The sequence below is a fragment of the Oncorhynchus keta genome, chromosome 23, assembly GCF_023373465.1.
Source record: "Oncorhynchus keta strain PuntledgeMale-10-30-2019 chromosome 23, Oket_V2, whole genome shotgun sequence".
Taxonomy (NCBI): domain Eukaryota; kingdom Metazoa; phylum Chordata; class Actinopteri; order Salmoniformes; family Salmonidae; genus Oncorhynchus; species Oncorhynchus keta.
The window spans coordinates 37,624,955-37,641,462 of NC_068443.1; the positions used below are offsets into that span (position 1 = coordinate 37,624,955).

The 16,508-nt window shown below is 40.8% G+C and overlaps 1 protein-coding gene across 3 annotated transcripts in view; it reads left to right on the forward strand.

Moving 5' to 3' along the window:
• The first annotated feature begins 4,742 nt into the window (after positions 1-4,742).
• Positions 4,743-16,508, forward strand: part of LOC118370553 (dipeptidyl peptidase 9-like) — a 28,728-nt gene continuing 16,962 nt past the window's right edge. For all 3 annotated transcript variants that reach the window (XM_052477154.1, XM_052477155.1, XM_052477156.1), the window contains exons 1-5: positions 4,743-4,892; positions 7,339-7,429; positions 7,822-8,060; positions 8,218-8,330; positions 11,960-12,133. In XM_052477154.1, the coding sequence (XP_052333114.1) occupies positions 7,374-7,429; positions 7,822-8,060; positions 8,218-8,330; positions 11,960-12,133 (582 nt within the window). In that variant the 5' untranslated portion in view covers positions 4,743-4,892; positions 7,339-7,373. The remainder of the gene's footprint in view (positions 4,893-7,338; positions 7,430-7,821; positions 8,061-8,217; positions 8,331-11,959; positions 12,134-16,508) is intronic.

Sequence of the window (16,508 nt, forward strand, 5' to 3'; positions counted from 1 at the left end):
TGACACAACAGATGATAAATGAAAATAATGCTGTTGAACCACCAAATCTGAAACATAAATTGTATGGGGGTGTCAGGGATGTTGGGGAGGATCAGAAAGTTAAGAATCACCTTTTCTGAAATAAAATAAATGTTTGGATTACCATTCTATTTCATTGGCAATACTTTCTATTATGCAGCATAATGAAACATTTTATTTCCAATTTTGGTAGGAAGTTGCCAAAACTTTGCAATGGCCAATTGGAAAACCCATTGTTATCATTCTTAAATGGGAAATGTTTGGAACCACCAAGACTCTCACTAGAGCTGGTCGCCCTGCCAAACTGAGCATTTGGGGGAGAAGGGCCTTGGTAAGTGGGGGTAACCAAGAACCCGATGGTCACTCTGACAGAGCTCTAGAGTTCCTCTGTGGAGTTGGGAGAGCCTTCCAGAAGGACAACCATCTCTGCAGCATTCCACCAATCAGGCCTTTATGGTAGAATGGCCAGACGTAAGCCACTCCTCAGTAAATGGCACATGACAGCCCGCTTGGAGTTTGCTAAAAGTCACCTAAAGACTCTCAGACCATGAGAAACAATATTCTCTGATCTGATGAAACCAAGATTGAACTCTTTGGCCTGAATGCCAAGCGTCACGTCTAGAGGACACCTGGCACCAGCCCTACTGTGAAGCATGGTGGTGGCTGCATCATGCTGTCGGAATGTTTTGGGATGACCTAAGACTGGCGTGAAGGTTCACTTTCTAACAGGACAACAACCCTAAGCACACAGCTAAGATAACGCAGGAGTGGCTTCGGGACAAGTCTCTGAATGTCCTTGAGTGGCCCAGCCAGAGCCCGGACTTGAACCAGATCGAACATCTCTGGAGAGACCTGAAAATAGCTGTGCAGCAATGCTCCCCATCCAACCTGACAGAGCTTGAGAGGATCTGCAGAGAAAAATGGGAAAAACTCCACAAATACAGGTGTGCCAAGCTTGTAGCGTCATCCCCAAGAAGACTTGAGGCTGTAATCGCTGCCAAGGGTGCTTCAACAAAATACTGAGTAAAGGGTCTGAATACTTATATAAATGTGATATTTCACTTTAAAAATATAAATATAAATGAGCAAAAATGTCTAAAAAGCTGGTTTTGCTTTGTCATTATGTGTTATGTGTAGATTGATGAGGGAGATAAAACAATATAATCAATTCTAGAATAAGGCTGTGACATAACAAAATATGGAAAAAGTCAAGGGTTCTGAATAATTTCCGAAGGCACTGTAAATGAGGCTCAGGTACAAAACCTATTGCCTGTGGAGAGTTTAAACGAGGGAATGTCAACTGTTCAAACAAGACACTCAGACTGCCAACAAAATGTACACCCTTTTGAGGATAAAGAACCTGCTTCCGATCTTCAACCTGATGTATCCAATAGTTCACATGATGGAGTGTCAGTGGTGGAGCCCAATCAGACACCTAAGATATTGGGAATGAATACTACCATTTAGAGACAGAAAGTTGTGGTCGAGGTTTATCAGGTGAGGACATCGTAAGCTCTATGACAATTGAATCAGATGAGCAGCATGTAACTGGAGGTTGACGTTGAAATAAGCGAGGAAGTGTGTTTTGTCAGATGAGGTACATTTTGGAAGGTTAAAGAAATAGCGGCAGGTACAGTATTTAGAAAAGTTCTCATGGGTAGGCCTTTTTGCACCGCTGAGAAGCAAGGTCGAGAAAAGTTGGATCAGCAACCTCTGCCTTTTAGAAACAGTAGCAGTTGTGATGTATGCGTGTGCTTGTTCTCTAAAACAAGAATCACGCCTTTTCACAATGGCATGCAAGACTGATTTACGTGAGTTATCGGAGAGGAAATTACTTAGTTGAAAGAAGTTAAGATTTTAAGCTTGAATGATACAGCAAACTGATGAAATGAAGCTACAGCAGGGCCTTCAGAAAGTATTCACACCCCTTGACTCTTTCCACATTTTGTTGTGTTACAGCCTGAATTTAAAATGGATTTAGTTAAATTAGATTGTGTGTCACTGGCCTACACACAATACCCCATAATGTCAAAGTGGAATTATATTTTTAGACATTTTTACTAATTAATAAAACATGAAAAGCTGAAACGTCTTGAGTCAATAAGTCACTAAGTACTCCTTTGCTATAGCAAGCCTAAGTAAGTAAGTTTGCTTAACAAGTCACATAATAAGTTGCATAGACTCACTCTGTGTGCAATAATAATTTTTAACATGATTTTTGAATGATGTCCTCATCTCTGTATTCCACACATACAATTATCTGTAAGGTCCGTCAATTGAGCAGTGAATTTCGAACAAAGATTCAACCACGAAAACCAGGGAGGTTTTCCAATGCCTCACAAAGAAGGGCACCTATTGGTAGATGGGTAAAAAAAAAGCAGACATTGAATATCCCTTTGAGCATGGTGAAGTTATTAATTACACTTTTGGATGGTGTTTACACCCAGTCACTACAAATATACAGGTGTCCTTCCTAACTCAGTTGCCAAAGAGGAAGGAAACTGCTCGCGGATTTCACCATGAGGCCAATGGTGACTTTAAATCAGCTACAGAGTTTAATGGCTGTGATAGGCGAAAACTGAGGATGGATCAACAACATTGTATTTGCTCCACAATACTAACCTTAAATGACAGAGTGAAAAAAAGAAAGAAAGAAGCCCGTAGAGAAGAAAAATACTCAAAAACATGCATCCTGTTTGCAAAAGGCACTAAAGTTAATACTGCAAAAAAATTGACAAAGAAATTACATTTATGTCCTGAATACAAAGCGTTATGTTTGGGGTAAATCAAACACAACACATCACTGAGTACCACTCTTCATATTTTCAAGCATGGGGGTGGCTGCATCATGTTTTGGGTATGCTTGTCATTGGCAAGCACTAGGGAGTCTTTTAGGACAAAAATAAACGGAATAGAGCTAAGCACAGGAAAAATCAGAGAGGAAAACCTGGTTGTCTGCTTTACAACAGACACTGGTTGACAAATGTACCTTTCAGCAGGACAATAACCTGAAACACAATGCCAAATATACACCTGAGTTGCTTACCAAGACGACATTGAATGTTCCTGAGTGACCTAGTTACAGTTTTGACTTAAGTTGGCTTAAAAATCTATGGCAAGACTTGACAGAGCTTGAAGAATTTAAAAAATAATAATGTGCAAATATTGTTCAATACAGGTGTGCAAAGCTCTAAGAGACTTTCCCAGACAGACTCACATGTATTGACTCAGGGGTGTGAATACTTACGTTAATGAGATATTTCTGTAATAAATTCTGCAAAAATGTCTTAAAAACATGTGTTCACTTTGTGATTATGGGTTATTGTGTTTAGATGGGTGTGAAAGCAAAATCCATTTAATCCATTTTCAATTCAGGCTGTAATACTACAAAATATGGAATAGATCAAGGAGTATGAGTACACTATATATGCTTAATAATTTAACTATATTTAAATATAAATATGTTATTTATTTTATATAGTGGTTGGCACCAATATCGATAATTTGATATGATATCGATACCGTTTGATATCAATATAAGCAAGGCATGTCGTGATATTGGTTTATTCTTCCTGTTAACCTACACTATTCTGTAAAAAAAAGCATACCCGACTGTTCTTGCATGCACAAAGCCCTCTCACAGACCTTCTAACAGGCTGCTTAGCATAGTTTTAAAAAAACAACATCAAAACAAAATCAGGCTGTACTTAATTGCCTGCTGATCAATTGTGGATGGGCTTCCCTTTCTATTAAACTGGTTAAGTAGGTTTATACCACCAGAACACAGCTGGCCCAATGGGCAATCCACAAGCAGCTGTCTGAATGTTTGACCATTAATTTTAAATGGACACATTGTATTAAATTGGTGACTGTAGTGACTGTGTACCTATAGCCTGGTTGATATTCATTATGTTAAAATTGTAAATAAATTCGTTTTTTGTTTTGACTGAAAAGGTTACCTTATTGTGATTGTCTTTTGAGTGTTGATAGTTTAGTATGTATAGAGGCAATTACTTCAGGAACATGAATACCACCAGGTAATTCGAAGGTGCTTTTCTACAGACCGTACTGAGTACTCCCAACCACACTTTTACCTCTGCACATAGAATAGTTAATTTCTTTATAAGCCAATATGTAATTTATAGGCCTACAGTGTATTGCATTGGGACCAATAGAATGGGTGGAGTAGAAAGTGTTGCTGGGCATAAAGACCTCAGTCCCCCATGAAAAAACACCATATACAGATTCTACAGATGCTACTAAGATCTCCCCACCCCACTTTACATCAGCACAAATAATAGTTTTTCTGTAGTGTTATATTTGTACCGTATAGTGTCCAGGCACCCAATTTGAATCTGTTTGACCACAGTTAAAGGCCAGCAACACTCCGTATTATTCAGAGCCCTATGAAATGACACCATATATACACTCCACAGACCTTACTGAGTATTCCCTACAATAATTTTACTGCTGCCCCCAGAATAGTTTTTGCTCTATAAACCAATATGTATTCCATATACAGTGATTCTCATTGGGGGCATTTAAAACCCAAATGTAATGCAAATGTCACTTAAATATGAACAAATCTGAATCATTGTTAATGTTTAGACAATTATTTTCATATATCATGAATAAATACAATTTATTGACACTTTTATTTAGGTTATTCTACTTTTACATGGGGACTTTTATATTTGAACATTTTCGAAATCCCGTAACCCGGAAGTACTTCTTTAGTGTGGCTGATGAGACGCTATCTACTTTATTACACATTCTGGGCCATGGACGCAACCTTTAGCACTAGTAATATTTGTTTTTTAATAGCTAGCTAATAAAGCCAAGGATAGTTGGGGAAATAAGTAGTAGCCGGATTGGTAAGTATTCGCTTCTAAACTCGTTTCCGACAGGAGGATGTAGCTAGAGTGACAGGCTTGCTATGGAACCAGCTAACTCATAGCTGGTAAACCCGAGAACTGTCATGAGAGAGCTGTCATGTTACAATGTTTCCTGCCTAGCTAGGAAACATTGCGGTATTATGTAGCTAGCTAGCTTGCGGGTTTGCTGTATCACGTACGTTCTATTAGATATACAATGTAGCTAATCACGAGATTGTTGCCAACTTGTACTATAGCTAGTAGCAGTAAACAGTTAGTTTTTGTGTGACCTCGGCTCTTGACGAGAACAAAGATAGCTTCTAACTAGGCTATGTCGTGCTGGTCATTAAATTATTTCCCCCTCCCTGTTTTCCTTTCCCCATTTTAGCTGCCAAACCTATCTGATATTTAGAACGGTAGACATTTTAGTTCAAATCTGAAATCTCCTTTAACAAAGGGTTATGAACGGGAGAGGAAATCACAGTGACTCAGATTTGTGTAGTCATCACTCCAATTATATACAAATGAGTATACAAAAGAACACCTGCTCTTTCCATCACAGACAGTGTAGATGAAGGGGAGGAGACAGGTTCAAGAAGGATTTTTAAGTCTTGAGACAATTGAGACATGGATTGTGTATGTGTGCCATTCAGAGGGTGAATGGGCAAGAAAATATTTAAGTGCCTTTGGACATGGTATGGTAGTAGTTGCCGGGCGCACCAGTTTGTGTCAAGAACTGCAACGCTGCTGGGTTTTTCACTCAACATTTTCCTGTGTATCAAGAATGGTCCGCCGCCCAAAGGACATAAAGACAACTTGACACAACTGCAGGAAGCATTGGAGTCAACATGGGCCAGCATCCCTGTGGAACGCCTTCAACACCTTGTAGAGTCCAGGCCCTTCAGGTGTTCCTAATGTTTGACATACTCAGTGTACATGGTCTATGCTCCATATATGAGGCTCCAAGACAGGCGATGTGTGGATGACAACAGCTTGTCAGCTATCACTTCCTGCTTTCCAAATGCAAAAGTGATACTTCTTTGTACCTCTTCTGTAAAGGTGCAGTTTAGGTCTACCCATTCCTAATCCAACTCCACGAGCCTGCCCATATTTTCCTTTCGGCTTGGTTTTCCCTTGCGGATCTAGGACCAATTTGTGCATCTATACCCTAACCTACCTGATGGCTATTTTGAGCAATTGTCATATTGTTTACACACCCATCATCTCCTTCTGGACCTTCAATGTGAAATTGTACAGGCCAGGCGGGTAGGTTTGTGTAATTGACACCGAGCATTCTATAGCAATTGGTGTTCAGATTCTCTTTACATCCAGTACTTGAATGTTTTCTCTTTTACATCATCTGAAAGGGAATGACAGATGAATAACAAGTACTCTGAAAATCCCATCAACACAACCCACTAGGAAAAGCCGTCAATTCAACATCTATATTTGTCTCAAAATTAGTAGTTCAGTTTGCGAACAATTCGTTCTTTTTGAACCACTCTCTTTACTGACTCAAGAGTCATTATGAGTTTTTCCTGAGTGACTCGTTAATTTTAGCGGTTCGTTTGAACTGCTGGACGCAATGAATTCTACATCAGGATTAATACGCGCTCCTCCGGGGACCCAAGAGACGTGCTCCGACCAAACAACCTTTTGTCATACATTTAGGCCTATGCGCGCAGGCATCATAGAGAAGAAAAATACATGTTAAGAAGTGATAAATGATCGCATGGTGCAAGAATGAATGCAATTAATTGATTATCGAATGCTATGATGGACACAGCTTTGTAGAACCAAAACATACACAGCGTCTGCTCAACAAACTTAACTCGAGAACATGGTGTGCTGCAATTCGTGAACGATGTTGCGCTTATCATCCTCATGGCAGTATAGCCGAGGAGCGCTCATCTTCGTTCTCTTATATCGAGGAGTTGAGCATTGATAACTGGTTGCGCGATTTTCTGGCAACAACATTGAGTCACAATCAGTCGATACTTGTAAAAAATTACAATTCTAGAAAACATACCTGTGTGTTTATCCCTGTACAAATGCAGTCCTTCCGCGGGGTGCTGAAATTCATACTTAAAATATATATATATATTTCTACCCCCTTTTGGCGATGAGCTAAGTAAAGCTTTTTTTAATTTAAAACTTTTTGATTTACTTTGTTTTTACTTTCATTATACTGTATGTTAGCTAAAGTGTCATGTATTCCTGTAACATCCAACTATACCAGCAATGGAATGTGGGACATTCCTTATGCTGCTGCTACCTTCTTCCACTCCCGAGATGCCAAACCTTTACTGCATGCCTGATTGTCACGTTGATTATGACACCTGGATTTAGAATGAGGGAGAGCCATTCTATAGGTAGGTGTTGCTCAATGTCCATAAGACATTATATTATAAGATTTCCCCCTGTTTATTTGAATGGTTAACTTTAGGTTGCAGAGTCTGGTTGAGGCTGGTTGGCCGGTGAATGCACAGAGTGAAGAAAGTGAAGCGTGGGAACAAAACAGAAGGTTACTGGAAAAGGTATGGTGTCCTTGTGTGTTCAAATGACCTGTGCGAATAGGAGTGCTAGATCAGTATTTTGCCAAACCCTGGTCGTCCAGTACCCCCCCCCCAACAGTACACATTCTATTGTTACCCTGGACAAGCACACCAGATTCATCTTGTCAACTAATCATCGAGCCCTCAATGAGTTGAGTGAGGTGTTTGTCAAGGGCCACAACGAAACTGTTGGGGTTACTGGAGGACCAGGGTTGGGAAACGCTGTGCTAGATAACCCATTGTGTCGGCCGAGACATATGTGTGAGTCTCTGTCTGTGTGCGTTTCCATACCAGATGCAAGTGTCATTTGTTTGTGAGCATGTAAATGACCAGTGGGTTGTCTCTGGGTTGTTCCACCCACCCACCCCTCTCAGTTGTTTAGAAGTGAATATGACGGCGGTGGACGGGCTAACAGAGAGCACAGAGGTGGTGGAGATGGAGGACGTCCCGTCTCAGTTCTACGTGGAGAAGCACTCGTGGGATGGCCTGCGTGACATCATCCACAGCAGCAGGAAGTACTCGGGAATGATCGCCAACAAAGCGCCCCATGACTTCCAGTTTGTGCAGAAAAACGATGAGTCAGGCCCCCACTCCCATCGCCTGTACTACCTCGGTGAGCTCAAAACCACCTGCCACTGAAGACTGTCACGCTATTGCTCAATCAGTGGTTCATTGAGTACCACTTATGTTTTTACAATTAACTGCACCGTGTTGCAAGTTGTACCTTGGTCACCTTACTCGTTTTCAATTCTAATGTATCTCTCTACCAGGGATGTCTTACGGAAGTAGAGAGAACTCACTGCTCTACTCCGAAATCCCCAAGAAGATCCGGAAAGAGGCCCTCTTGGTGTTGTCGTGGAAACAGATGCTGGATCACTTCCAGGTGAATATCACGTATCTAATTTGTTCCACTGAAACCTAATGACATCCAAACTAGGGCTGAATATTTTCCCAAAATCAACACTTTTTCCTTCACAAGAAAATGGCAAGCCCTACCGTGCATCCCGGTATTCCCATTCAAAGCGGAAATGTTATAAAGCGTATAATACCACCCCAAAAAATCTGACATGATTATACCACTGTAAATTGGTAAATATACAGAGGAACACAGGTTTCTTGTGGTATTTGCTGCAATTGAATCAACTCAAAGTTCTCTGTCAACACACTAGGCTATTTCGTTGATGTAGCCTAGTTTTATTGTAGGCACTGTTTGCCAACTGGTAATGATGAGGTTATTACAGCCTACTGAAAATGACGTTTGTTTTAGCCTACCTACTGATTGTGGCATATCCGATGCTGCGCTAAAGAAACAGACACGCAACAGCAGCAAAAATCGGGAGATTCAGCACCATGGATAGCGCCGCGGTTGATCATTTAAAACCGCAAATCTAACTAGTCAAGCCCGTGCCATATAGTCTGTGGCCCGTGCTCTCTTGCATGCGTCTCACTAGGAGGATTTCAAAAAGTCACTTGTTGGTAAGAATAAGCATTTGCTCCATTCCCTGCTTCTGTGTCAATGAGCCTACAAACGCTGCACTGTTCATTAGTCTCGTCATTCACAATTTGACAATTAATATTGTCACCTATCAGATTTCAATTTGGTTTTAGGGTACGTCTATTATGTGGTCATTTAATTTCGGTATAGTTTAGTTGCAGTGAGTGCCGCAGTTGACATTTTAGAGCCTCTGCTAGTGCCACACAGCTACATTTATCAAATTGTATTTGTCACCTGTGCTGAATAAAACGGGTGTAGGCCTTAACGTGAAATACTTACAAGCCCTTAACCAACAATGCAGTTTAAGAAAAATAGTTAAGAAAAAAGTTGACTAAATAAACAAAAGAAAAATAACAACAATAAAATAACGAGGCTACATACAGGGCCAATGTGTGGGGGTATGAGGTAGTTGTATTATGTACATGTAGGTAGGGGTAAAGTGACTATGCATAGATAAACAGCGAGTAGCAGTCTCATGGCTTGGGGGTGGAAGGCATCCTACGGTCCCCGGGAGACAGGCGGTCTGCTATTTCGGACCGGAGGAGGTCTATGGTCTCCTGTTGGGCGATGGCGCAGGCCGTTAGCTGACAGGCATGAGCAAAGAATTTCTACATCAGCGGGTGTAGTGGGCTTCTGGGGGGGATGTATATTATAAATCACGGTCACCGGAAAGAGGAAAGGTTGTGATCTTGCCTCAAAGTGCCTGTATTCTACACCCGTTTAGAACGGATCAGCTTGTCTGAAACACCCTAACACTGGAGGCATAAAATGAACAGACGAGAGGCAGTTTACTATTGTTTACTAAACGGGTCTTCTTTCGCCCGACAAGATAACTCCAGTACAGGGAACAAAAATTGAAAGCAAAACCGCAAACGGCTACTCCTGTCTTAGACTATCGTCTACACATAACAGTTACAAGGAGGAACGCTTCTGTCTACCTAAAGCCTGCCTAGGTTAACAGAGAGACAAGGTGCCCGGTCACAGAACTTTCTCTGGAGGTAGGAAAAACCGACGTCCTCACAGGTCCCCGTCTCTACTCCCAATCCTCCCCTAGCTCCTCTCCTGGCACACCTATATAGAGGAAGACACAAAGCAATTAGTGGGCCCAGCTGTGTAATAATTGGCTTTACACTGAGTACCTATCCTCTGAGAAGGGTGCGGTCGTGTCATCTTCCTCCGGCTGGTCACTCAAGTCTCTCCTATTTATCTATCTTATCTAAAAAAAAATGTTAATTGAGTTTCCTGTAAACAATGGATATTATGTTCCTTCTCTTTTAGCCAGGTAAATACTGATTGTCTTTTTCTTATTATCTGCTAAGCCATTAGTTATAACTGGCTATAATTATTTCACCATTTACCATAGTTTCAAATCTATTTATCATAATATATGTTTGTAAACTCACCATTTAAAAAGTACTATGGTGATTGAGTGTCCATATAGCTGTACTATATTTGCATTGCTACTAAGTAAACCTCCAATTGTTCCCCACTATTCCACCCACGAAAACCCCTCCCCTTCACAAGTTGGGTTGTCATCCCGTGATCGGCAGACCACCCCCGATCCCAGGGCCCCTCGAGAGACCGGGACCCATCCTTTGAAAAGAGCACATAGTGCCACCCTACGAACCGAAGCAAATCAACCGTCAAAAGCATTTCCATCGCCCTCACCTCTTTTTGCATTATATATAGCTATTAAAAAATATAAAGTACATTCGAAAAGTATTCAGACCCCTTGACTTCTTCCACATTTTGTTACGTTACAGCCTTAATTCTAAAATGTATTCAATGGATTTCCCCCTCATCAATCTACAGACAATACGCCATAAAGACAGAGCAACAACTGGCTTTTAGAAATTTTAGCAAATTTATTAAAAAAAATAAACCTAGAATATTACATTTATATAAGTATTCATACCTTTTACTCAGTACTTTGTTGAAGCAACTTTGGCAGCGATTACAGCCTTGAGTCTTCTTGGGTGTGACGCTACCAGCGTGGCACACCTGTATTAGGGGAGTTTATCCCATTTTGCTCTGCAGATCCTCTCAAGCTCTGTCAGGTTGGATGGGGAGTGTCGCTGTACAGCTATTTTCAGATCTCTCCAGAGATGTTCCATCTGGCTCAAGTCCGGGCTCTGGCTGGGCCACTCAAGGACATTCAGAGACTTGTCCCAAAGCCACTCCTGCGTTGTCTTGGCTGTGTGCTTAGGGTCGTTGAACCTTTGCCCCAGTCTGAGGTCCTGAGCACTGTGAAGCAGGTTTTCATCAAGAATCTCTTAGTACTGTGTGACCTAAAATAGACAGACAGGTGTGTGCTTTTTCAAATCATGACCAATCAATGTAATTTACCACAGGTGGGCTCCACTCAAGTCGTAGCAACATCTCAAGAATGATCAATGGAAACAGGGTGCACCTGAGCTCAGTTTTGATTCTCATAGCAAAGGGTCTGAATACTTATATAAATAAATATATACATTTGCAAAAATGTCTAAAAACGTGTTTTCAATTCGTCATTATGTGATATTGTGTGTAGATTGATGAGAAAAAACATATTTAATACATTTTAGAATATGGCCGGAACGTAACGAAATGTGTAAAAAGTCAAGAGGTCTGAATACTTTCTGAATATATATATATATAAACATCCTGCTTATCTTAGTTTCCACAATTAGCAAATAATATTAGTCATAATGTAGGCAGTTAATGCAAAGAATTGTTACCTCGAACCAGGATTGTTACCTCGAACCAGGATTGTTACCTCGAACCAGGATTGTTACCTCGAACCAGGATTGTTACCTCGAACCAGGATTGTTACCTCGAACCAGGATTGTTACCTCGAACCAGGATTGCCATTACAGAAATTACATTTTTGGCAAGCAATTATTATTTTAGCAAGCAATTATTGTGATCCATCCTATATTGTCCCTTACATCTTTACTCACTAGCAACAGTTGTGGGATACATACATACACAAACAAACACTCATACAAATGACTTTCCCCTCTTTCCAACACTTCCAGGCCACACCGCACCAGGGGGCCTATTCCCGGGAGGAGGAGCTGCTTCGGGAGCGTAAGCGTCTGGGAGCGTTTGGGATCACCTCCTACGACTACCACTCCCAGACCGGCCTGTTCCTCTTCCAGGCCAGCAACAGCCTCTTCTATTGTCAGGACGGGGGAAACAACGGCTTCATTGTGAGTTTTACCCCCTTTTATTATCAATCAAGTGTATTTATAAAGCCCTTTCTACATCAGCGGTTCTTAATTCCTCCGTTTAAATTTAGACCATCCGCTGCTTTCATTTCTTCACATTCACAACAGTAAGTCAGTAAGTTGCCATAGCCATCATAGCGATCATAGCTATTTTCCTGTATGGCGAATAAAAAGTTGGCAACTCAAAACGTTGTCAGATATGTTCTGGCACTTACAGTTGAAGTCAGACATTTACATACACTTTAGCCAAATACATTTAAACTCAGTTTTTCCACAATTCCCAACATTTAATCCTAGTAAAAATTCCCTGTTTTATGTCAGTTAGGGTCACCACTTTATTTTAAGAATGCGATATGTCAGAATAATAATAGAGAGAATGATTTATTTCAGCTTTTGTTTCTTTCATCACATTCCCAGTGGGTCAGACGTTTTCATACACTCAATTAGTATTTGGTAGCATTGCCTTTAAATTGTTTAACTTGGGTCAAAAGTTTCAGGTAGCCTTCCACATGCTTCCCACAATAAGTTGGGTGAATTTTGGCCCATTCCACCTGACAGAGCCTGTGTAACTGAGTCAGGTTTGTAGGCCTCCTTGCTCACACACGCCTTTTTAGTTCTGCCCACAAATTTTCAATAGGATTGAGGTCAGGGCTTTGTGATGGCCATTCCAATAGCTTGACTTTGTCCCCATTTTGCCACAACTTTGGAAGTATGCTTGGGGTCAGTGTCCATTTGGAAGACCCATTTGCGACCAAGCTTTAACTTCCTGACTGATGTTTTGAGATGTTGCTTCAATATATCCACATAATTTTCCATCCTCATGATGACATCTATTTTGTGAAGTCCCTCCTGCAGCAAAACACTCCCACAACATGATGCTACCACCCCAGTGCGTAACGGTTGGGATGGTGTTCTTTGACTTGCAAGCCTCCCCCTTTTTCCTCCAAACCTAACGATGGTCATTATGGCCAAACAGTTCTATTTTTGTTTCATCAGACCAGAGTACATTTCTCAAAAAAAATACGATCTTTGTCCCCATGTGCTGTTGCAAACAGCTTTGGCTTTTTTTATGGCGGTTTTGGAGCAGTGGCTTCTTTTTAAATTTTTTATTTTTAAATTTTACCCCTTTTCTTCTCCCCAATTTCGTGGTATCCAATTGTTGTAGTAGCTACTATCTTGCCTCATCGCTACAACTCCCGTACGGGCTCGGTAGAGACGAAGGTTTAAAGTCATGCGTCCTCCGATACGCAACCCAACCAGCCGTACTGCTTCTTAACACAGCGCGCATCCAACCCGGAAGCCAGCCGCACCAATGTGTCGGAGGGTACACCGTGCACCTGGCAACCTTGGTTAGCGCGCACTGCGCCCGGCCCGCCACAGGAGTCGCTGGTGCGCGATGAGACAAGGACATCCCTACCGACCAAGCCCTCCCTAACCCGGACGACGCTAGGCCAATTGTGCGTCGCCCCACGGACCTCCCGGTCGCGGCCGGTTACGACAGAGCCTGGGCGCGAACCCAGGGACTCTGATGGCACAGCTGGCACTGCAGTACAGCGCCCTTAACCACTGCGCCACCCGGGAGGCCAGCAGTCGCTTCTTCCTTGCTGAGCGGCCTTTCTGGTTTTGTCGATATAGGACTCGTATTACTCTGGATATAGATACTTTTGTACCCGTTTCCTCCAGCATCTTCACAAGGTCCTTTGCTGTTGTTCTGCGATTGATTTGCACTTTTCGCACCAAAGTACGTTCATCTCTAGGAGACAGAACACGTCTCCTTCCTGAGCGGTATAATGGCTGTGTGGTCTCATGTTGTTTATGCTTCCGTGCCATTGTTTGTACAGATGAACATGGTACCTTCAGGCATTTGGAAATTGCTCCCAAAGATGAACCAGACTTGTGGAGGTCTACAATTTTTTCTCTGAGGTCTTGACTGATTTATTTTGATTTTCCCACAATGTCAAGCAGAGGCACGGAGTTTGAAGGTAGGCCTTGAAATACATCCACAGGTACACCTTCAATTCACTCAAATTATGGCAATTAGCCTATCAGAAGCTTTTAAAGCCAAGACATAATTTTCTGGAATTTTCCAAGCTGTTTAAAGGCACAGTCAACTTAGTGTGTATGTAAACTTCTGGAATTGTGATACAGTGAATTATAAATTAAATAATCTGTCTGTAAACAATTGTTGGAAAAATGACTTGTGTCATGCACAAAGTAGATGTCCTTACCGACTTGCCAAAACTATAGTTTGTTAACAAGAAAGAGTGGTTGAAAAACAAGTTTTAATGACTCCAACCTAAGTGTCTGTTAACTTCTGACTTCAACTGTGTATGCGCTGGCTAGACAAAGAAATCCATTAATTATTTTATGTAGGTCCTAAGAAACATACATCTAAAACAATTTAGTACCAAAAGAATAGAATAGTATATTTTGAGTTTAATTATATTACTTGTCTGTGCAAATTATTATTTAATTTTGTTCATTCAAGAGACATACATACTTAGCATACATTCCCCTGCCCTGATCAATCAACACACATATTTTATAGTAAGAATTAATATAATGGAATAAATAACAGAATAAATCATATTTATCCCACACAACTTGAGTGTCACTAATGTGTGGAACCACTCGCATAAGAAAAGTTTAAAACGATCTGACTTCTTTAGGGTGATTTCAGAAAGTTGTTTCTTTGATCCACTTTGGATGTGATCACATCATTGTGCACTTTCTCTGATTTCAAAATGCCCCAATGTTTATTTTGTCTGTAGACAGAGATAGCCTACTAGCGATTTGTTGTTTAAGTTTGGTTAATATGCACACGTTTCTATCATTTATGAACTAATTATAAGGGCCGTTAAATATTTACCTGTCAAAGTCAATAAAAAAAAAATGAAATGGCAGTGTGCATTCCCCCCAGGCTAAATGCCAACGCATTACTGTGACAATCCTGTTTACTGTGAGAACAGACGAGAACCGCTCAAGGACAGAACTAAATACATTTAAATGGAGAAAATAAATGCATTAAAATTATCATTTTTATTTTACCTTTTGTTTAACTAGGGAAGTCAGTTAAGAACAATTTCTTATTTCCAATGACAGCCTAGGAACAGTGGGTTAACTGCCTTGTTTAGGGGCAGAATGACAGATTTTTTTTTTTACCTTGTCAGCTCAGGGATTCAAACTTGCAACCTTTCGGTTACTCGTCCAACGCTCTTCACCACCTGTCGCCCCAAACTTAATAAGGACAAGTTTAATGTTGGACGACAATATAATGTTAATGATTTAATGCTTGACCAAGATGGTAAGTTGGTGGGACTTTTAAATACATTACAGCAATCCTGACTAGGTCGGTTGATGGAAATAAAAGTACAGGCGTTGTTGCCGGCAACACCTTTCAGATATAAAGAAAAGGTGGCAAAAAGTTGCCGGCTTGGTCAATTTGGCAGAAAAACGTCTTGGTATGAAAGGTACTAAGTATTCAAGTACCCTTGAGGATTCAAATTGATGTGGGATTTAAATTGATTGAATTGATTTCATTTTTTTTGTAAACAATCTATCACCAAATACTCTGTCAAAGTGGAAGTAAAATTCTAACTTTAAGAAAACACATTTGGGATCGATGACAGCTGTGAGTCTTCTGGGTGGTCTACGGCCTAGGGCAAAATATCATTTGCACACCTGTATTCCTCGTCAGGCTAATATTGGCAAAAGCCCCTCGGGAGCCTTCATTTGCAGTCACCTGGATTGTGCAATATTTTCCCATTTTATTATTTAAAAACTTCTTCAAGCTCTGTCAAGATGTTGGGGATCATGGGCTCGACATCCATTTTCAAGTCTTGCCATAGATTTTCAAGCAGATTTAAGTCAAGACTGCAGGAACATTCACTGTCTTGGTAAGCAGCTCCAGTGTAGATTTGGCCTTGTGTTGTATGTTATTGTCCTGCTGAAAGGTGAATTCCTCTCAGTATATGGTGTAAAGCAGACTAAAACAGGTTTTCCTCTAGGATTTTGCCTGTGCTTAGCTCCATCTAGATTATTTTATCCTGAAAAACTCCCCAGTATTTGCCAATGTCAAGCATACCCATACCATGATGCAGCCACCACCATGCTTGAAATTAAGGAGACAGTTACTCAATGATGTTGTGTTGGATTTGCCCCAAACATAAGGCTTTGCATTTAGGCCAAAAAGTGTATTCCTTTGCTGTGTTTTTGTTGCAGTGTTACTTTAGTGGCTTGATGCATGTTTTGGAATATTTTTATTCTGCATATTTGTATTAATCTTTTCACTCTCATTTAGGTAATTATTTTGGAGTCACTACAATATTGTTGATCCATCCTCAGCTTTCTCCCATCA